This window comes from Physella acuta, unplaced genomic scaffold (assembly GCF_028476545.2).
Source record: "Physella acuta isolate Inbredline_101_S28 unplaced genomic scaffold, ASM2847654v3 ptg000466l, whole genome shotgun sequence".
Lineage (NCBI taxonomy): Eukaryota > Metazoa > Mollusca > Gastropoda > Physidae > Physella > Physella acuta.
Window position 1 is genome coordinate 1,112,370 of NW_026731985.1, and position 24,022 is coordinate 1,136,391.

General features: G+C 46.5%; 1 protein-coding gene across 1 annotated transcript in view; it reads left to right on the forward strand.

The window, feature by feature from the left end:
- LOC131943815 (voltage-gated hydrogen channel 1) overlaps positions 1-19,332 on the forward strand; it is a 41,900-nt gene extending 22,568 nt beyond the window's left edge. Inside the window, exons 4-10 of the mRNA XM_059304106.1 lie at positions 5,416-5,551; positions 6,709-6,823; positions 7,723-7,776; positions 15,569-15,707; positions 16,462-16,577; positions 17,006-17,116; positions 19,267-19,332. Coding sequence (XP_059160089.1) covers positions 5,416-5,551; positions 6,709-6,823; positions 7,723-7,776; positions 15,569-15,707; positions 16,462-16,577; positions 17,006-17,116; positions 19,267-19,332 — 737 coding nt within the window. The remainder of the gene's footprint in view (positions 1-5,415; positions 5,552-6,708; positions 6,824-7,722; positions 7,777-15,568; positions 15,708-16,461; positions 16,578-17,005; positions 17,117-19,266) is intronic.
- Positions 19,333-24,022: the final 4,690 nt, after the last annotated feature.

The window sequence follows — 24,022 nt, forward strand, 5'->3', positions numbered from 1 at the left end:
TTTGTCTGTCCTCGCTCAACTTTTGTCTGTCCTCGCTCAACTTTTGTCTGTCCTCGCTCAACTTTTGTCTGTCCTCGCTCAACTTTTGTCTGTCCTCGCTCAACTTTTGTCTGTCCTCGCTCAACTTTTGTCTGTCCTCGCTCAACTTTTGTCTGTCCACGCTCAACTTTTGTCTGTCCACGCTCAGCTGTTGTCTGTCCACACGCAACTTTTGTCTGTCCTCGCTCAACTTTTGTCTGTCCTCGCTCAACTTTTGTCTGTCACCGCTCAACTTTTGTCTGTCCTCGCCCAACTTTTGTCTGTCCTCGCTCAACTTTTGTCTGTCTACGCTCAACTTTTGTCTGTGTCTGTCCTCGCTCAACTTTTGTCTGTCCTCGCTCAACTTTTGTCTGTCCACGCTCAACTTTTGTCTGTCTACGCTCAACTTTTGTCTGTGTCTGTCCTCGCTCAACTTTTGTCTGTCCACGCTCAACTTTTGTCTGTACACGCTCAACTTTTGTCTGTCCTCGCTCAACTTTTGTCTGTCCTCGCTCAACTTTTGTCTGTCTAGCTCAACTTTTGTCTGTCCACGCTCAACATTTGTCTGTCCACTCTCAACGTTTGTGTCCACGCTCAACTTTTGTCTGTCCATGCTCAACTTTTGTCTGTGTCTGTCCACGCTCAACTTTTGTCTGTCCTCGCTCAACTTTTGTTTGTCCACGCTCAGCTTTTGTCTGTCACCGCTCAATTTTTGTCTGTCCACGCTTTTGTCTGTGTCTGTCCTCGCTCAACTTTTGTCTGTCCTCGCTCAACTTTTGTCTGTCCACGCTCAACTTTTGTCTGTCCACGCTCAACTTTTGTCTGTCCTCGCTCAACTTTTGTCTGTCCTCGCTCAACTTTTGTCTGTCTACGCTCAACTTTTAGTCTGTCCTCGCTCAACTTTTGTCTGTCCTCGCTCAACTTTTGTCTGTCCTCGCTCAACTTTTGTCTGTCCTCGCTCAACTTTTGTCTGTCTACGCTCAACATTTGTCTGTCCACGCTCAACTTTTGTCTGTCCTCGCTCAGCTTTTGTCTGTCCACGCTCAACTTTTGTCTGTCCACGCTCAACTTTTGTCTGTCCTCGCTCAACTTTTGTCTGTCCTCGCTCAACTTTTGTCTGTCTGCGCTCAACTTTTAGTCTGTCCTCGCTCAACTTTTGTCTGTCCTCGCTCAACTTTTGTCTGTCCTCGCTCAACTTTTGTCTGTCCTCGCTCAACTTTTGTCTGTCTACGCTCAACATTTGTCTGTCCACGCTCAACTTTTGTCTGTCCTCGCTCAACTTTTGTCTGTCCACGCTCAACTTTTGTCTGTCCACGCTCAACTTTTGTCTGTCCTCGCTCAACTTTTGTCTGTCCTCGCTCAACTTTTGTCTGTCTACGCTCAACTTTTAGTCTGTCCTCGCTCAACTTTTGTCTGTCCTCGCTCAACTTTTGTCTGTCCTCGCTCAACTTTTGTCTGTCCTCGCTCAACTTTTGTCTGTCTACGCTCAACTTTTAGTCTGTCCTCGCTCAACTTTTGTCTGTCCTCGCTCAACTTTTGTCTGTCCTCGCTCAACTTTTGTCTGTCCTCGCTCAACTTTTGTCTGTCCACGCTCAACTTTTGTCTGTGTCCACGCTCAACTTTTGTCTGTCCACGCTCAACTTTTGTCTGTCTAACTCAACTTTTGTCTGTCCACGCTCAACTTTTGTCTGTGTCCACGCTCAACTTTTGTCTGTCCACGCTCAACTTTTGTCTGTCCACGCTCAGCTTTTGTCTGTCCACGCTCAACTTTTGTCTGTCCTCGCTCAGCTTTTGTCTGTCTACGCTCAACATTTGTCTGTCCACGCTCAACTTTTGTCTGTCCTCGCTCAACTTTTGTCTGTCCACGCTCAACTTTTGTCTGTCCACGCTCAACTTTTGTCTGTCCTCGCTCAACTTTTGTCTGTCCTCGCTCAACTTTTGTCTGTCTACGCTCAACTTTTAGTCTGTCCTCGCTCAACTTTTGTCTGTCCTCGCTCAACTTTTGTCTGTCCACGCTCAACTTTTGTCTGTCCTCGCTCAACTTTTGTCTGTCCTCGCTCAACTTTTGTCTGTCCTCGCTCAACTTTTGTCTGTCCTCGCTCAACTTTTGTCTGTCCTCGCTCAACTTTTGTCTGTCCTCGCTCAACTTTTGTCTGTCCTCGCTCAACTTTTGTCTGTCCTCGCTCAACTTTTGTCTGTCCTCGCTCAACTTTTGTCTGTCCTCGCTCAACTTTTGTCTGTCCACGCTCAACTTTTGTCTGTCCACGCTCAGCTGTTGTCTGTCCACACGCAACTTTTGTCTGTCCTCGCTCAACTTTTGTCTGTCCTCGCTCAACTTTTGTCTGTCACCGCTCAACTTTTGTCTGTCCTCGCCCAACTTTTGTCTGTCCTCGCTCAACTTTTGTCTGTCTACGCTCAACTTTTGTCTGTGTCTGTCCTCGCTCAACTTTTGTCTGTCCTCGCTCAACTTTTGTCTGTCCACGCTCAACTTTTGTCTGTCTACGCTCAACTTTTGTCTGTGTCTGTCCTCGCTCAACTTTTGTCTGTCCACGCTCAACTTTTGTCTGTACACGCTCAACTTTTGTCTGTCCTCGCTCAACTTTTGTCTGTCCTCGCTCAACTTTTGTCTGTCTAGCTCAACTTTTGTCTGTCCACGCTCAACATTTGTCTGTCCACTCTCAACGTTTGTGTCCACGCTCAACTTTTGTCTGTCCATGCTCAACTTTTGTCTGTGTCTGTCCACGCTCAACTTTTGTCTGTCCTCGCTCAACTTTTGTTTGTCCACGCTCAGCTTTTGTCTGTCACCGCTCAATTTTTGTCTGTCCACGCTTTTGTCTGTGTCTGTCCTCGCTCAACTTTTGTCTGTCCTCGCTCAACTTTTGTCTGTCCACGCTCAACTTTTGTCTGTCCACGCTCAACTTTTGTCTGTCCTCGCTCAACTTTTGTCTGTCCTCGCTCAACTTTTGTCTGTCTACGCTCAACTTTTAGTCTGTCCTCGCTCAACTTTTGTCTGTCCTCGCTCAACTTTTGTCTGTCCTCGCTCAACTTTTGTCTGTCCTCGCTCAACTTTTGTCTGTCTACGCTCAACATTTGTCTGTCCACGCTCAACTTTTGTCTGTCCTCGCTCAGCTTTTGTCTGTCCACGCTCAACTTTTGTCTGTCCACGCTCAACTTTTGTCTGTCCTCGCTCAACTTTTGTCTGTCCTCGCTCAACTTTTGTCTGTCTACGCTCAACTTTTAGTCTGTCCTCGCTCAACTTTTGTCTGTCCTCGCTCAACTTTTGTCTGTCCTCGCTCAACTTTTGTCTGTCCTCGCTCAACTTTTGTCTGTCTACGCTCAACATTTGTCTGTCCACGCTCAACTTTTGTCTGTCCTCGCTCAACTTTTGTCTGTCCACGCTCAACTTTTGTCTGTCCACGCTCAACTTTTGTCTGTCCTCGCTCAACTTTTGTCTGTCCTCGCTCAACTTTTGTCTGTCTACGCTCAACTTTTAGTCTGTCCTCGCTCAACTTTTGTCTGTCCTCGCTCAACTTTTGTCTGTCCTCGCTCAACTTTTGTCTGTCCTCGCTCAACTTTTGTCTGTCTACGCTCAACTTTTAGTCTGTCCTCGCTCAACTTTTGTCTGTCCTCGCTCAACTTTTGTCTGTCCTCGCTCAACTTTTGTCTGTTTTCGCTCAACTTTTGTCTGTCCTCGCTCAACTTTCGTCTGTCCACGCTCAACTTTTGTCTGTCCACGCTCAACTTTTGTCTGTTACGCTCAACTTTTGTTTGTCTAACTCAACTTTTGTCTGTCCTCGCTCAACTTTTGTCTGTGTCCACGCTCAACTTTTGTCTGTCCACGCTCAACTTTTGTCTGTCCTCGCTCAACTTTTGTCTGTCCTCGCTCAACTTTTGTCTGTCCACGCTCAACTTTTGTCTGTGTCCACGCTCAACTTTTGTCTGTCCACGCTCAACTTTTGTCTGTCTAACTCAACTTTTGTCTGTCCACGCTCAACTTTTGTCTGTGTCCACGCTCAACTTTTGTCTGTCCACGCTCAACTTTTGTCTGTCCACGCTCAGCTTTTGTCTGTCCACGCTCAACTTTTGTCTGTCCACGCTCAACTTTTGTCTGTCCACGCTTAACTTTTGTCTGTCCACGCTCAACTTTTGTCTGTCCACGCTCAACTTTTGTCTGTCCACGCTCAACTTTTGTCTGTGTCCACGCTCAACTTTTGTCTGTCCACGCTCAACTTTTGTCTGTCCACGCTTTTGTCTGTGTCTGTCCACGCTCAACTTTTGTCTGTCTAACTCAACTTTTGTCTGTCCACGCTTAACTTTTGTCTGTGTCCACGCTCAACTTTTGTCTGTCCACGCTCAACTTTTGTCTGTCTAACTCAACTTTTGTCTGTCCACGCTCAACTTTTGTCTGTGTCCACGCTCAACTTTTGTCTGCCCACGCTCAACTTTTGTCTGTTCACGCTCAACTTTTGTCTGTCTAACTCAACTTTTGTCCGTCCACGCTCAACTTTTGTCTGTGTCCACGCTCAACTTTTGTCTGTCCAATCTCAACTTTTATCTGTCCAATCTCAACTTTTGTCTGTCCACGCTCAACGTTTGTCTGTCCACGCTCAACATTTGTCTGTCCACGCTTAACTTTTGTCTGTGTCTGCCTAAAGTCTGCTAAATCGTGAAATTTCTTTTTGTCTGCCTCCCAACTTTCTTCTCAATTTTTACACAAAAATTTGATCTATGATCCATCATCGTGGAATTTAAAATTAATTTACCTTAATTAAGCAATTCACTTAACTAATTAACGGAGACGCTGGTTGCATATTTCACACACAAGGGAATACCAGTCATGTCACATTTGAAACTTGAGGAGTTCAACAGTCTAAAGAATGATCTCATTAACGGTCTAAACTCTGCTCTCATTAATTAGCTCTGAAAGGCTTTAATTAAAAATTGGATTATTTTCGTGAAACTTTTAGACCATGAAACATTTTCTGAAATCATCACGTGACATAGTCCGACATTTTTTCCACCATTTTTGTTGACTGCCTTAGTGTTCCACATCCTATGGAGACAGATCTAGTTGTTTGCACTACTGTATTTAAACAAAGACACGTTAAATACGTCTCACATTTTTCAACGATTTTAGAAATGTCATTCAAAAAAATAAAGTTTTGAAACATTTTGAAGTGTAGGAGGAATTTGCTTTTTTCTAAAAGTATGAAGTCTTAAAGTAGGAAGTCTTAAAGTAGGAAGTCTTAATGTATGAAAACATTCTAAATGTATGAACACCGAAACTGTAGCCTGTGCATAATTTACAACATCACACCAATCCAAACGCAAGATTGAAACACCTACCCTGACCCTAAGACCCCATCTTAATGACTAATTAATTAATTTAACGAACAGTTCCAGAAGCGAGTCACGAGCCAGATAATTCGACGTCACACAACGTCACGCATGGACACACTGACGAACATGCGCATGGACACACAGATGATCACAAACTGGTAGTCTGGAACTCCAGTCTAGAATCTTACAACAGGTAGGTCATGTTAGGTAGGTCATGTCGAACAGGTAGGCCATGTTTGACAACAGGTAGGTCAAGTTAGGTAGGTCATGTGAGACAACAGGTAGGTCATGTTAGACAACAGGTAGGTCAAGTTAGGTAGGTCATGTTGGACAGGTAGGTCATGTTAGACAACAGGTAGGTCAGGTTAGACAGGTCATGTTAGACAACAGGTAGGTCAGGTTAGACAGGGCATGTTGGACAGGTAGGTCATGTTAGGTAGGGCATGTTGGACAGGTAGGTCATGTTGGACAGGTAGGTCATGTTAGGTAGGTCATGTTAGACAACAGGTAAGTCATGTTAGACAACAGGTAAGTCATGTTGGACAGGTAGGTCATGTTAGACAACAGGTAAGTCATGTTAGACAACAGGTAAGTCATGTTGGACAGGTAGGTCATGTTAGACAACAGGTAAGTCATGTTAGACAACAAATAGGTCATGTTTGACAATACCCCACCACACCAACCACTTAATGATCCCCCACCCTCACCCCCAGTACCCATAACATTTCAGATGGCTACGCCACACCACACCACCACACCAACCACTTAATGTTCCCCACACCCCCAGTACCCACAACATTTCAGATGGCCACACCACACCACCACACCAACCACTTAATGTTCCCCACACCCCACCCCCAGTACCCATAATATTTCAGATGGCCACGCCACACCACCACACCAACCACTTAATGTTCCCCACACCCCCACCCCCACCCCCAGTACCCATAACATTTCAGATGGCCACGCCACACCACACCACCACACCAACCACTTAATGTTCCCCACACCCCCACCCCCACCCCCAGTACCCATAACATTTCAGATGGCCACGCCACACCACACCACCACACCAACCACTTAATGTTCCCCACACCCCCACCCCCAGTACCCATAACATTTCAGATGGCCACGCCACACCACACCACCACACCAACCACTTAATGTTCCCCACCCCCCACCCCAGTACCCATAACATTTCAGATGGCCACGCCACACCACACCACCACACCAACCACTTAATGTTCCCCCACCCCACCCCCAGTACCCACAACATTTCAGATGGCCACGCCACACCACACCACCACACCAACCACTTAATGTTCCCCACACCCCCACCCCCACCCCCAGTACCCATAACATTTCAGATGGCCACGCCACACCCCACCACCACACCAACAAGGAGAAGGCTGAACACGTCCTCCACGCACTGAGTCTGGCCATCTTGTCTCTCTTCATGATAGAGGTGAGTACAGTACAATATGTCCACAGTGTCCTCAAATGTCCACATTGTCCACAAATGTCCAGAAATGTCCACAAATATCCACATATGTCCACAAATGTCCACAAATGTTTATATTGTCCACTTTGTCCACTTTGTCCGCTTTGTCCACCAATGTCCAAAAATGTCCACATTTTCCACAAATGTCCACTTATGTTCACAAACAGTGTTTCTTCCAGACTTTTTTCTCCCGGGGGGGGGGGGGCACTTGAAATTTTCGGGGGTGGGGGGGGGGCGGTAAACTTTCTTCGGGGGGGGGGGGACACTGTTAAAAGTATATATTTTCTATATAAATTATATAAATTTCATTTCGTTCGGGGGGGGGGGGCGGTAAACTTTCTTCGGGAGGGCGGACACTGTTAAAAGTATATATTTTCTATATAAATTATATAAATTTCATTTCGTTCGGGGGGGGGGGGGGGGCGGTAAAAATTTTTCGGGGGGGGGGGCTTTGAAGAGATGCCTGGAAGAAACTCTGTTCACAAATGTCCACATTGTCCACAAATGTCCATGTTGTCCACAAATGTCCACATTCTCGAAAATGTCCATAGTGTCTACTTTGTCAGTGGATTAATTCTTGTATTTGCTGAAGTATCAACTCAGATTTATCCGTCAATTTATCACCAAATCTTTCTTGACTGGCTAGCTCTGAGATTAAGCATGTTTAAACAGATTAAGCTCCTTAAGATAACTTGACCATCTGGTCACTAGGATTAGCAATCTTTACAGCAAATCTAGATCAAATCTCACTCTAGTCTCACTCTAGTCCCACTCTAGCCTCACTCTAGCCTCACTCTAGTCTCAGTCTAGTCTCACTCTAGTCTCACTCTAGTCTCACTCTAGTCTCACCTTTCTGCTTGCAGGTTTCACTCAAAGTTTTTATAGAAGGCAAACACCTGCTGAAGCAACCTGCCGAGGTGAGAACTGTCTGTCAGTCTCTCAGGTGTTGGGGTCAGGTGTTGGGGTCAGGTGTTGGGGTCAGGTGTTGGGGTCAGGTGGTGGGGGGTCAGGTGTTGGGGTCAGGTGTTGGGGTCAGGTGTTGGGGTCAGGTGTTGGGGTCAGGTGTTGGGGTCAGGTGTTGGGGTCAGGTGTTGGGGTCAGGTGGGTCAGATGTTAGGGTAAGGTGTTGGGGTCAGGTGTTAGGGTAAGGTGTTGGGGTCAGGTGTTGGGGTCAGGTGTTGTGGGTCAGGTGTTGTGGTCAGGTGTTAGGGTAAGGTGTTGGGGTCAGGTGTTGGGGGTCAGGTGTTAGGGTCAGGTGTTGGGGTCAGGTGTTAGGGTCAGGTGTTAGGGTCAGGTGTTAGGGTCAGGTGTTGGGGTCAGGTGTTGGGGTCAGGTGTTAGGGTAAGGTGTTGGGGTCAGGTGTTGGGGTCAGGTGTTGGGGTCAGGTGTTAGGGTCAGGTGTTGAGGTCAGGTGTTGGGGTCAGGCGTTGGGGTCAGGTGTTGGGGTCAGGTGTTAGGGTCAGGTGTTGGGGTCAGGTGTTGGGGTCAGGTGTTGGGGTCAGGTGTTGGGGTCAGGTGTTGGGGTCAGGTGTTAGGGTCAGGTGTTAGGGTCAGATGTTGGGGTCAGGTGTTGGGGTCAGGTGTTGGGGTCAGGTGTTGGGGTCAGGTGTTGGGGTCAGGTGTTGTGGTCAGGTGTTGGGGTCAGGTGGGTCAGGTGTTGGGGTCAGGTGGGTCAGGTGTTGGGGTCAGGTGTTGGGGGTCAGGTGTTGGGTCAGGTGGGTCAGGTGGGTCAGGTGTTAGGGTAAGGTGTTGGGGTCAGGTGTTGGGGTCAGGTGTTGGGGTCAGGTGTTGGGGTCAGGTGTTGGGGGTCAGGTGGTGGGGATCAGGTGTTGGAGTTGTAATGTTTTTGTTTCATTTTAATTACGATAAATACCTCAGTGTGTGGTAATCAGACACCGTCTAACATTGTTGGTGACACTACGGTATAAAGTAGGTAACATAACAAATCGGCACTGCTAGTTTCCTGGGGTTAAGTTTATTTCAACACCCTACCTCACCACACTACCTCACCACACTACCTCACCACACTAACCCACTCCACTACCTCACCACACTACCTCACCACACTACCTCACCACACTAACCCACTCCACTACCTCACCACACTACCTCACCACACTACCTCACTCCACTACCTCACCACACTACCTCACCACACTACCTCACCACAGTACCCCACCCCACCCCACTATGCAGCCCATTAACCAGTGGCTCTCACATGAGAAAAGACATCCATCATGATTAGAAGCTCCGGACTTGCCTATCTGATCCTACAGCCGCTTTAATGCAAGCCAAGATCAGCTGTTTGCTTGCTGCGTATCACGAGAACACAGTCAACATTGCGAAATACCTTTACACACAAATACATATATACATATGAATTAGTTAATATTATTTTATATAGCATCAGGGCATTACCAAAATATGTATGTCACACGTCGACTAAATGTGTGTATATATGTCTGTATGTATTTACATATTTATAAAAGCTTTATTTATGTAAGTTTACTTCTCTGTAGATATGTCTGTAGATTTTATTTGTATTTGCCTATGTGCTGATGTATATCTGTATGTCTGTGAATATACACCCATATCTTATGTGTATGTGATCGTGAGTCATGACCATATGATAACAGAGCGCGCGTGCCTGTATGTGTATGTGAATCACAGCCAGCGTGAGCACACTAGTTATCATCTCTCCTGCTCCAAGATTTACGATCGATTTGCCGCTGAAATCGATTTCTTCAAGCGGCTGCATACAAGTTCTGATAACAAATGTAGGTCAAGTCTCACACAGTCCCCCCACTCCGGTCATGGCGAAAATTCTTGCAACGTATCATTAGTTGAGGGGTGGGGGGTGTTCATTTCTGGGGTCGTGTGTTAAGGGGGTGTTCATTTCTTGGGTCGTCTGTTGAGGGGGTGTACATTTCTGGGGTCGTCTGTTGAGGGGGTGTACATTTCTGGGGTCGTGTGTTAAGGGGGTGTACATTTCTGGGGTCGTCTGTTGAGGAGGTGTTCATTTCTATGATCGTTTGTTGAGAGGATGCTAAATTGTAGGCGCATTTTAAGGCAGCATACCTATTACAGATCATTTGCTTTGAATTTTTTATGAGCTCTTCCGAAGAGAGGCACATTTTTTTGGGGGGTGGGGGTAACCTGAGGAGAGGATTCAAGTTTTGTGGGGTCATGTGATGAGGAGGCCCACGACTGTGGTCACTTGCCCAAAAAAAGTACATCTCGCTGAAGTCTCACGTCACTGTGGTGAGGTGATGACTTACGATATCAGACAGCTGTGTCTGTCTACCAGAAGATTGTCTGTCAAAGGTTCAAATTGTATCACAGAAGATGTCTGCCTATCAAGTTGTCTGTCAAATTGTCTTCAGGTCTGTCTATCGAAAGTCAGAATAACTGACAGGTCGGGCTGTCGTTTTGAATGGATCTTTGGAATGTGTACTGGGTTGTAGAGGGTTGTAGCGGGTTGCCGCGGGTTAAAGTGTGTTGTAGTGGATTTGTGTAAGGATGCAGTGGATAATAGGTGTGTCCACAGTTGTAAATGATCCAAAGAGCCGCCATCTTGTTCTAATGTCCACTACTAGTAGTGACCACCGCATCAAATGACGTCATTGAGGCTCTAATGTTACATTTAGCCGTCAGCGTTTTGGTGTGGAGTTGCTGTCCTTGAGCTGGACATTTAACGTTGTTCGGATATTTAATGTTGTCCGTTTGTTGTCCGGATATTTAATGTTGTCCGTTTGTTATTGTTGTGTCACATGACTTAAGACAACTGCCACAAGACACAAGACAGCTGCTACATGACACAAGACAGCTGCCACATGACACAAGACAGCTGACACATGAAACAAGACAACTAACACGTGACACAAGAAAGCTGACACAAGACACAAGACAGCTGACACATGACAGCTGCCACTTGACAAAAGACAGCTGCCAAATGACACAAGACAACTGCCACATGACACAAGACAGCTGCCACATGACACAAGACAGCTGCCTCATGACAGCTGCCACTTGACAAAAGACAGCTGCCAAATGACACAAGACAGCTGCCACATGACACAACACAGCTGCCACATGACACAAGACAGCTGCCACATGACACAAGACATCTGCCACATGACACAAAACAGCTGACACATGACACAAGACAGCTGACACATGACACAAGACAGCTACCACATGACACAAGACAGCAACTGACACATGACAAAAGACTGACACAAGACATCTGCCACATGGCAAAAGACAGCTGACACACGACACAAGACAGCTGACACATGACACAAGACATCTGACACATGACACAAGACAGCTGCCACATGACACAAGACAGCTGCCACATGACACAAGACTTATATAACACAGCTACCATGTGAGCTAGCCATCTGCCGGACGGGCAAAAAGCTGATCAAAAGCCCAGCCGTCCATTCACCCCCTCCCCCCACCACCACTCGGGGCGAGCAAACATGTTTCATCCTCGGGCCGACATAAAAGTGACTGTCATCGATGTTGGCCGTGTCGGCCATGTTTGTTCTGGTCTCTGGTTGATGTAGGCCGAGTGCCACATAGGACGTGGGCGGTGCTACATCAGGCCAGTACATGTGGTGCTGTACATGGCCACATGTGGTGCTGTACATGTGGTGCTGTACATGTGGTGCTGTACATGTGGTGCTGTACATGGCCACATGTGGTGCTGTACATGGCCACATGTGGTGCTGTACATGGCCACATGTGGTGCTGTACATGGCCACATGTGGTGCTGTACATGTGGTGCTGTACATGGCCACATGTGGTGCTGTACATGGCCACATGTGGTGCTGTACATGGCCACATGTGGTGCTGTACATGGCCACATGTGGTGCTGTACATGGCCACATGTGGTGCTGTACATGGCCACATATGGTGCTGTAGATGGCCACATATGGTGCTGTACATGGCCACATGTGGTGCTGTACATGGCCACATGTGGTGCTGTACATGGCCACATGTGGTGCTGTACATGGCCACATGTGGTGCTGTACATGGCCACATGTGGTGCTGTACATGGCCACATGTGGTGCTGTACATGGCCACATGTGGTGCTGTACATGGCCACATGTGGTGCTGTACATGACCACATATGGTGCTGTAGATGGCCACATGTGGTGCTGTACATGGCCACATGTGGTGCTGTACATGGCCACAACTGGTGCTGTACATGGCCACATGTGGTGCTGTACATGGCCACATGTGGTGCTGTACATGGCCACATGTGGTGCTGTAGATGTGGTGCTGTACATGTGGTGCTGTACATGGCCACATGTGGTGCTGTACATGTGGTGCTGTACATGTGGTGCTGTACATGGCCACATGTGGTGCTGTACATGGCCACATGTGGTGCTGTACATGTGGTGCTGTACATGGCCACATGTGGTGCTGTACATGGCCACATGTGGTGCTGTACATGCGGTGCTGTACATGGCCACATGTGGTGCTGTACATGGCCACACGTGGTGCTGTACATGTGGTGCTGTACATGGCCACATATGGTGCTGTACATGGCCACATGTGGTGCTGTACATGGCCACATGTGGTGCTGTACATGGCCACATGTGGTGCTGTACATGTGGTGCTATACATGGCCACATGTGGTGCTGTACATGGCCAAATGTGGTCCTGTAAATGGCCACATGTGGGGCTGTACATGGCCACATGTGCTATACATGGCCACATGTGGTGTACATGGCCACATGTGGTGCTGTACATGGCCACATGTGCTGTACATGGCCACACGTGGTGCTGTACATGGCCACATGTGGTGCTGTACATGGCTACATGTGCTGTACATGGCCACATGTGGTGTACATGGCCACATGTGGTATACATGGCCACATGTGATGCTGTACATTGCCACATGTGGTGCTGTACATGGCCACATGTGTTGAACATGGCCACATGTGGTGCTGTACATGGCCACACGTGGTGCTGTACATGGCCACATGTGGTGGTGTACATGGCCACATGTGCTATACATGGCCACATGTGGTGTACATGGCCACATGTGGTGTACATGGCCACATGTGCTATACATGGCCACATGTGGTGTACATGGCCACATGTGGTGCTGTACATAGCCACATGTGGTGTACATGGCCACATGTGGTATACATGGCCACACGTGGTGCTGTACATGGCCACATGTGGTGCTGTACATGGCCACATGTGGTATACATGGCCACATGTGATGCTGTACATGGCCACATGTGGTGCTGTACATGGCCACATGTGGTGCTGTACATGGCCACATGTGGTGCTGTACATGGCCACATGTGGTGCTGTGCATGGCCACATGTGGTGCTGTACATGGCCACATGTGGTGCTGTACATGGCCACATGTGGTGCTGTACATGGCCACATGTGGTGCTGTACATGGCCACATGTGGTGCTGTACATGCGGTGCTGTACATAGCCACATGTGGTGCTGTACATGGCCACATATGGTGCTGTACATAGCCACATGTGGTGCTGTACATGGCCACATGTGGTGCTGTACATGCGGTGCTGTACATAGCCACATGTGGTGCTGTACATGTGGTGCTGTACATGGCCACATTTGGTGCTGCACATAGCCACATGTGGTGCTGTACATGCGGTGCTGTACATGGCCACATGTGGTGCTGTACATGGCCACATGTGGTGCTGTACATGGCCACATGTGGTGCTGTACATGCGGTGCTGTACATAGCCACATGTGGTGCTGTACATGGCCACATGTGGTGCTGTACATCGCCACATGTGGTGCTGTACATGGCCACATGTGGTGCTGTACATGCGGTGCTGTACATAGCCACATGTGGTGCTGTACATGGCCACATGTGGTGCTGTACATGGCCACATGTGGTGTACATGGCCACATGTGGTGTACATGGCCACATGTGGTGCTGTACATGGCCACATGTGGTGCTGTACATGTGGTGCTGTACATGGCCACATGTGGTGCTGTACATGGTCACATGTGGTGCTGTACGTGGCCACATGTGGTGCTGTACATGGCCACATGTGGTGCTGTACATGGCCACATGTGGTGCTGTACATGGCCACATGTGGTGCTGTACATGTGGTGCTGTACATGGCCACATGTGGTGCTGTACATGGCCACACGTGGTGGTGTACATGGCCACATGTGGTGGTGTACATGGCCACATGTGGTGCTGTACATGGTCACATGTGGTGCTGTACATGTGGTGCTGTACATGTGGTGCTGTACATGGCCACATGTGGTGCTGTACATCGCCACATGTGCTGTACATGGCGACATGTGGTGCTGTACATGGCCACATGTGGTGCTGTACATGTGGTGCTGTACATGGCCACATGTGGTGCTGTACATGTGGTGCTGTACATGGCCACATGTGCTGTACATGTGGTGCTGTACATGGCCACATGTGGTGCTGTACATGTGGTGCTGTACATGGCCACATGTGGTGCTATACATGGCCACATGTGGGGCTGTACATGGCCACATATGTCTAGCACATAAAGAAAGCACTGTCTAGAACCACTACCAAGAAACGTAGACGTCAAATCTTCAAGTCGATAAATATGCTAATTATTCTAAGTGACACTTTCCCACATTCCCCGAGTTTCTGCCTCAGGTCTGTATTTGTTCAACGTCTGCCTTTGTCGCCTCTATCTGCACGCTATCTACAATAGCCATCGACCCCGTGCCTCCTGCGACTCCCCTGTCTGCCTGTGACCCCCGTATCTGCCCCTGTCTGCCCGTGACCCCCGTTTCTGCCCGTGACCCCCGTTTCTGCCCCTGACTCCCCTGTCTGCCCGTGACCCGCTGTCTGCCCGTGACCCCCTGTCTGCCCGTGATCCCCGTGTCTGCGCGTGACCCCCGTGTCTGCCCGTGAACCCTGTCAGCCCTTGACCCCCGTGACCCCCGTGACCCCCTGTCTGCCCGTGACCCCCTGTCTGCCCGTGACCCCCTGTCTGCCCGTGAACCGTGTGACCCCCGTGTCTGCCCGTGACCCCCGTGTCTGCCCGTGACTCCCTGTCAGCCCTTGACCCCCGTGACCCCCTGTCTGCCCGTGACCCCCCTGTCTGCAGGTGACCCCTGTGACCCCCGTGTCTGCCCGTGACCCCCGTGTCTGCCCGTGACTCCCTGTCAGCCCTTTACCCCCGTGACCCCTCTGTCTGCCCGTGACCCCCTTGTCTGCAGGTGACCCCTGTGACCCCCGTGTCTGCCCGTGACCCCCCTGTCTGCCCGTGACCCCCCTGTCTGCAGGTGACCCCTGTGACCCCCGTGTCTGCCCGTGACCGCCGTGTCTGCCCGTGACTCCCTGTCAGCCCTTGACCCCCGTGACCCCCTGTCTGCCCGTGACCCCCCTGTCTGCAGGTGACCCCTGTGACCCCCGTGTCTGCCCGTGACCCCCCTGTCTGCCCGTGACCCCCCTGTCTGCAGGTGACCCCTGTGACCCCCGTGTCTGCCCGTGACCCCCTGTCTGCAGGTGACCCCTGTGACCCCCGTGTCTGCCCGTGACCCCCGTGTCTGCCCGTGACCCCCCTGTCTGCAGGTGACCCCCTGTCAGCCCCTGACCCCCGTGTCTACCCGTGACCCCCATGCCTGCCCGTGTCTGCCCGTGACCCCCATGTCTACCCGTGTCTGCCCGTGACCCCTGTGACCCTCCTATCTTATATCTCCCCCAGGTGTTTGACGCCATCGTGGTCATCGTCTCCTTCACGCTGGACGTGGTCTTCAGCTTTATCTCAGTGGCCAGCGCTGCCCAGGACGCCGCGGGTCTCATGGTCTTGTTGCGGCTCTGGAGGGTCACCCGAATTATCAATGGTAGGTCATTAAGGTCATCCGAATTATTAATGGTAGGTCCCTTAGGTCACCCGAATTATCAATGGTAGGTCATTAAGGTCACCCGAATTATAAATGGAATTTTTTTTAGGTCCCCCAAATTATTAATGATATGATATGTTAAGTACCCAACTATACATCACAACACAAACCTCCATTACGTCATACCTCTAACCACTTATACGTCACAACACTAACCACCACATACCTCTCTCAACTAGCAAGACCTATGTCACACCACTGACAACACTAAACATCACACCACTGACCACATCTACGTCACACCACTGACCACATCTACGTCACACCACTGACCACCCCGTACATCACACCACTGACCAGACCTACGTCACACCACTGACCACATCTACGTCACACCACTGACCACATCTACGTCACACCACTGACCACATCTACGTCACACCACTAACTATCCTACATGTCACACGACTGACCACCCCACACATCACACCACTGACCACATCTACGTCACACCACTGACCACATCTACGTCACACCACTAACTATCCTACACGTCACACGACTGACCACCCCACACATCACACCACTGACCACATCTACGTCACACCACTAACCATCCTACACGTCACACGACTGACCACCCCACACATCACACCACTAACCATACTACACGTCACACCACTGACCACCCCAAACGTCACACCATTGACCACATCTACGTCACACCACTAACCCCCTGTATCCCCACCCCCAGGCGTCATCCTGTCCGTCAAGCTGGACGCCAAGAAAAAAATTGACGTCATGAAGCGCGCGCTGCGTCACGCGGAGCACGAGAACAAGAGGCTTCAGCACAAGGTGGACAAGTTGGAGGTCAGTGACCTCTGGCCAGCTCACGTCATGCTAGGGGTTGTCTGGTGACGTCACACTGTGGGTTGTCTGGTGACGTCACACTGGGGTTGTTTGGTGACGTCACACTGGGGTTGTCTGGTGACGTCACATTGTGGGTTATCTGATGACGTCACACTGTGGGTTATCTGGTGACGTCAAATTGTGGGTTGTCTCATCATATTTATGTGGCCTAATATTAATAAAGTCGTTGGACAGACGACGATATAAGGGCTTTTGTTGTATGTTGTATGACAGAATATGCTGGAAGGACATTTGATGTATGCTGTATGACAGAATATGCTGGAAGGACATTTGATGTATGCTGTATGACAGAATATGCTAGAAGGACATTTGATGTATATTGTATGACAGACGATGCCTGCCTGATAACTGACTGTCATGTATTACAGAGAGAAAACGGTGTACTACGGGGCAAAAGGATGAACAAAGAGCTGAGTGGGGACGTGGGGCACATGAATAAAGAATTAAGTGGTGACCTCACAATACAGTCTGATACACAGGTGAGATTAAGTGGTGACCTCACAATACAGTCTGATACACAGGTGAGATTAAGTGGTGACCTCACAATACTGTCTGATACACAGGTGAGATTAAGTGGTGACCTCACAATACAGTCTGATACTCAGGTGAGATTAAGTGGTGACCTCACAATACAGTCTGATACACAGGTGAGATTAAGTGGTGACCTCACAATACAGTCTGATACACAGGTGAGATTAAGTGGTGACCTCACAATACAGTCTGACACTCAGGTGAGATTAAGTGGTGACCTCACAATACAGTCTGACACTCAGGTGAGATTAAGTGGTGACCTCACAATACAGTCTGATACACAGGTGAGATTAAGTGGTGACCTCACAATACAGTCTGACACTCAGGTGAGATTAAGTGGTGACCTCACAATACAGTCTGATACACAGGTGAGATTAAGTGGTGACCTCACAATACAGTCTGATACACAGGTGAGATTAAGTGGTGACCTCACAATACAGTCTGATACACAGGTGAGATTAAGTGGTGACCTCACAATACAGTCTGATACTCAGGTGAGATTAAGTGGTGACCTCACAATACAGTCTGATACACAGGTGAGATTAAGTGGTGACCTCACAATACAGTCTGATACACAGGTGAGATTAAGTGGTGACCTCACAATACAGTCTGACACTCAGGTGAGATTAAGTGGTGACCTCACAATACAGTCTGATACACAGGTGAGATTAAGTGGTGACCTCACAATACAGTCTGACACTCAGGTGAGATTAAGTGGTGACCTCACAATACAGTCTGATACACAGGTGAGACCAGGTGTTAAGTGGTGACCTCACAATACAGTCTGATACACAGGTGAGATTAAGTGGTGACCTCACAATACAGTCTGACACTCAGGTGAGACCAGGTGTTAAGTGGTGACCTCACCATACAGTCTGACACTCAGGTGAGACCAGGTGTTAAGTGGTGACCTCACAATACAGTCTGACACTCAGGTGAGATTAAGTGGTGACCTCACCATACAGTCTGATACACAGGTGAGACCAGGTGTTAAGTGGTGACCTCACAATACAGTCTGACACTCAGGTGAGATTAAGTGGTGACCTCACCATACAGTCTGACACTCAGGTGAGACCGTTTGGTGGTAGGTCTTATCCCAGGAGAGACCATTTGTTTAATGGTAGGTCTTATCCCAGATGAGACCATTTGTCTTATCTCAGGTGAGACCATTTGTTGGTAGGTCTTATCTCAGGTGAGATAATTTGTTTGGTGGTAGGTCTTATCTCAGGTGTTAGTTCAAGCAAGTCCCAGGTGTTAGATCAGGTAAAGTCCCAGGTGTTAGATCAGGTAAAGTCCCAGGTCTTAGTTCAGGTAAAGTCCCAGGTCTTAGTTCAGGTAAAGTCCCAGGTCTTAGTTCAGGTAAAATTCCAGGTCTTAGTTAGGTAAAGTCTCAGGTGTTAGCTCAGGTAAAGTTTAAGTGTCACCAGCTTCTTTACTACAGTCATAAGCTCTACCATCTGAAAACTCCGTTTCCAATATTCATTGATAGTATCTATCTATCTATATAATTCTCTTCTTCGAGCCGTTAGAAAACAAGCTGCAAGCGCGCCTTTGCAGTCCCCTCTCTTCCTCTCTATCACTAACACTACCACCCCCACCCCACCCCCACATGATCTGGTGAGCGGTGTTCACTCTGTTTACATTTTACAATCACAGAGACGGGTTTGGTGACGGCTATTAGGGGCAGATAATTTAGTTTGAAACGATTTTAAACTTAGAGGAGGTAACTAAGAGGAGGCTGCTTTCACGTGGGGGGGGGGGGGGGGGGTAGTGTTTTTAAGCAAATATTTTCAATGGCAGCATTGGTACTGTCGAATTCACAAATTATAAATTACTGAAAAGTAGAAAAAAAAAACAACTAAATAGCGGCGTATAATACGCAGCGGGTCGGCTCGTTATACATAAAAGCTTAAAGGTTCACTTCTAAATGACGACAAGGTAATGATGTAATAGGGCTGGTAAGTAGGTCACCAACCACTTCTCAGGCTCAATAAAACCTGCATGAGCCATAGAACTGGCTGGTGACCTACTTACCAGCCCTATTCACATCTGATGACATCTTTGCGACGTTGTACTCACCATTTGTTTCCTCCAACAGAACAACTGCCTATTCGAGAACAACATGCACGAAATTGAACTACGTGACCTCAGCGACAAAACATAAAAAAAACATCTGGCACTTCCTGTGTCTCCAGACTATTACAAGACGAGGCGATGACGTACAAACCATACAAGACGAGGCGATGACGTACTTAATGCACGGCTCCTGTCAGCACCTCAGTCCCTGAACCACATTCTGACAAACAGTTCACAACTCACTCATCAGGAAGTCATTTCGAGAAAGTGAAACCAAACATCTCAGATTTGTCAACTTCCGGTCGATGCTGAGCATCACGTGACCTATATTTATGAAGCGTTGGGGTCTTTCTGTGTACAGTCTATCAGCTCAATATCCTAAAGCCCTTTTGATCTAAAGGATATAACTTACTTCATGTTTTAGATTAGTTTAAGTATTGTAGCATATGAGCTTCCGTATAGAAATCTGGATATTTTGTGACGTATATTTGTCTTGGCCAGCAGACGATGGTCACTTTATTTTTAGATGCTCCAGACGTTACGATACATTGTATACATCAGCGTTACCTGTTTGGGTGCAAGATGGTGTTTTGCAAGATATTGACAGTGCCATACTTTAATTTTGTTGCAAAATGTTATCTCGTTTGTCATGAGCATGACAGACTGTCATGGAATGACAGACAGACATCGTCGCACAGCAGACCCTTTCTTTGCGTCGTGGATGGAGTTCTCGCTTGACGCCGGAAAAACACGCGAGAGAACAAGACGACACAAGAATTGGTTCACGTTATTTCAACAATCGGACAAAGGGAAATAACTGAGGAAATTTTAAAATATTTTTTGTTCATTGTAAGGTTGTCGAACTTTTGACTACGAAATTTGATATTAATTTAAATTAAGGCATTTAAAATTATTTTTTTTTTGTTTTTTAAATTGAGACATCGAATTATTTTTTGAGCTAGAACAAAATGATATTTAACTGGGTAATTGATGTTAGCCAAGGTCATCGTCTGGGGGTCATTGTTCTTTTACGATCTTATTTACATGGTCCATTTTCAGACAGTCTGTATGTAGCATGAGACAGACAGACAGATTGTGTCTAGACAAGGTGTGTCGAAACAAACAGGTTGTATCAGACGTACAGGTTGTGTCAGACAGACAGATTGTGTCAGACAGACAGGTTGTGTCAGACAGACAGGTTGTGTCTACTTTTAGTGCTAAAGTTGATTTGACCTTTGACCTGCTGCTTCAAGTCACGTGGGTGACGTCAGCTGGTTAGCAGAGTTGTCCTTGGTGTCCAGCCTCCACTGTTGGGGTAGCTACGTCTGATGTCAGGTTTAACACGTCTGCAGTCAAGTTTAACACCAGTCACGTTTAACACCAGTCAAGTTTAACACGTCTGCAGTCAAGTTTAACATGTCTGCTGTCAAGTTTAATACGTCTACAGTCAAGTTTAACACGTCTGCAGTCAAGTTAACACGTCTGCAGTCTAACCCTGTCTGTCCACCTGACTGACTGAATGACTTTAGTTTACTACTTGACTTGCCTTACATTTCAGTTCTCCGATCCTTGATTATTGACTATGTTAAATTTAGCTGATCTTTTTTTTTTAAATTTACTCGTTACGCTTATTAAACATTAGCCTATAGCCAAACAATAGCCAATTGCCAGTGGTAGAAATAGCTAATTGTTTTATTAATAACCAATAGCCAGTCTTGATATTAGACAGTGTCCAGTGACTCATGCCTGCTCAGTAAATAACCAACCATGTTTCACATAACATTTCATGAAACAAATAACCAGTTATAATTAACAAATTATTTATAACACTAATCAAAGTTAATTACTGGCAATATAGCTTGCTCAGTGATAAAGCTCATTTGAATTATTCATCAATGCTGTCTCACCACATCTCGTTACTGTTGATGGTTTCTGTGATTGATATTTTTTTCAAACGTTTTGTGATGCTTCATACTTTAAAACAATTCACTTATGTTTTGAAAATATTCCTGTTCTTTTGACGAATGATTGTACAACAGCTAAGCAACCCGTAAGGGGAGTGAATACATGAATGACGATCAGCGAAGGGAAGTAACTGTGGAAATAACTTTCAGTTGTAGGTTAGGAGTTTTTTGCTTTTTTTTCTCTCTCTAGCGAGCTTATTGTATTGTGTTTGGTGGGGGTAAGGAATCTTAGGGTCTATTTTGTTTTATGTGGGTGATGTATCGTGTGGTTTGCTGGTGGGTGGGGGGGGGGGGGTTACAACATGAAATCAATTCAGGGTGGGTGGGTAGGCCTTGATCACACGCCTGTTAATTCTTGCATGTCTATCTGTCCAGATGTTTTTGTGGCCATAAACATAATTTATCTCGGCTAATTGATAGCCAGTGCGGCTAATTAATTAGCCAATTTAATGTAGCAATAATCTGAATGTTGATTCTATTGTCTTTGAAGATTTGTCATTTACTCATGCTATGTACTGATACCGTCACAAAAGGACGACGTCATCAACGAACCCCTGCCTCACTTCGTGTAATATATTTTGCTGAGTGACGTCACTCGCATTTCCACAAATTAAGAGACCCTCTAATTTACATTTTTAATTTAACGCCCTTTTTTTGGAGTGTAAAAATTTTAGGAATTATTCCAATTTCTTTTTCAAATTTCACAAAACAAAATCAGAAAGATTTCATACAAAATTTTCTTAAAGAACTCCTTCAAAACATCTAAAAAAGAACATCAAAAGATTAACAAAAACCTTCCATAAATAACCAATGAAAAACCTATTTGGTAGGAACTGCGATAGATTTTGGCAAGAATCAGAACTTGATGCTATTTTTCAACCATCAGTTTAAGCACCATCTCTTTGCTAAAACGAAACAAGGCCCGTCTATACTGCTATGTCGTTGTTAGATATTTTATTTATCGCAACCGCTTTGAATAAGTTCAACAACTTCGTATCTAATTATTTCAGCAAAGCTAATTAGACGTCACGTGGTACACCAGAACACCGGAAGTGTGGTAGGGTTTCATTGGTAGTTGTCGTCCATTGTTTTTAATGAATATTTTTTAAATTAGCGCCTTTGTACTCAGCTGATGACTTGTGTTAGATGATCTTGTGTTAGTGAGTGACGTTCATCGTTTGACCTTTGAACTGTTGTAGATAATAGAACTCGTTGTATGTTTTATTGAAAACTGTGTACGTAGCAAGGAGAAGGGGGAGGGAGGAACACAAAGACTTGTTTGGGGGGGGGGGGGGGCGTTTTTATCTGAAATTACACGGAGTTCACTGCCTTGATGAAAAGCTCAGAACATATTCATTTTTATTACCGTAGTACAAAACGCTGTATTCTGTGCCGATCTATACAATGCAGCATCTAAACTTCAGACTCCTATTTTTAGATCCTTGCAGTACAGAACATACGCCTGCTGCAAGTACTTGCTTTTGTCTTTGCTTCCAGGGAATAAAAACAAACTTTCAGCAATAAAAATGTCTTGTTGTGTTGCTGCGAATGCGTGAAAGTAAGTTGAGTGCCACGTCATCGCTGAAATGTATGACGTAATTTCGTTTGTAGAATCTGTACCCAATCGTGGATTCAACTAGAGATTACGTTAACTTATCCATTTGAAATCACCGACTTCAATTTTTCCTAATTAAATAAAAATCTAATCAACATGAGTCGAACTACTGACCTAAATGAAGTGACCTGGGACTACGGAAGAGAGTAATTCACGGACTCCGGCTGTCTAAGACATTATTGGCTGCCATCTTGCCAACACACCAACCATGAACCTACTCATAATATTTAGTTGACAGTTGACGAAAGTTGAGCTAAAATAGAATTTAAACAATAAAATTTAATAGTGTCATGTCTAGTATTTATAGCTTATAGACACAGTAAAAAGGAGAAAAACCAAACTCGAATATCGCCTCCTTGTAACCATGTTGTTCTAACTCCGGTTTAAAAAAAAATCTTCATAACAATGCTTGTAGGTGTTTTTCCCCGTAACATTTCTTAATTAAGTATTTGGTGAAATTAATTGTGTAATAATGGCAAGAGATATTGCTACGAAATTTAACACCTTTACGCTTTGGTGTGTTTAAAATAGAAAAGTAAAGAAATCTAGAAATTTTTTTAAATTAGATCAGAATTGATATAAAACCGTATTTATTCATCTTATCACACATAGATGTATGAGTTCATTGATTTCTGATCAGCTGTGAGTCGACTAGAGGTCAGCTGCATGTTATGTCACACAAATATGGACATATTTACACACTTTAAAACCTCATTTAACTTTATATTTGTATAATATTTAAACACAGCAAACCTTCTTCATGCGACCAAGAAAACAGGCGAACTACTTCACCAGCCCTATGGACCGTCAGGCACGGAAGTGTAATTTACTTAAAACCTCCGCCTTAGAACATTTCACTCTCACACTTTGTGTGTTGCTTAATGGTGACACCATCTTTATGGGAAACAAAATGGTGACACCATCTATATGTGAAACAAAATGGTGACACCATCTGTATGTGAAACAAAATGGTGACACCATCTGTATGTGAAACAATGGTGACACTATATGTGAAACAAAATGGTGACACCATCTATGTGTGAAACAAAAGGTGACACCACCTATATGTGAAACAAAAAGGCGACATCATCTATAGGTGAAACAATGAAATGACAACCACTGAAAGTCAGCTGGTGACAACCGTTCATGATAAAGGAAACAGCAAACAGCACACAACAGCAGACAACAGCTAACAGCAA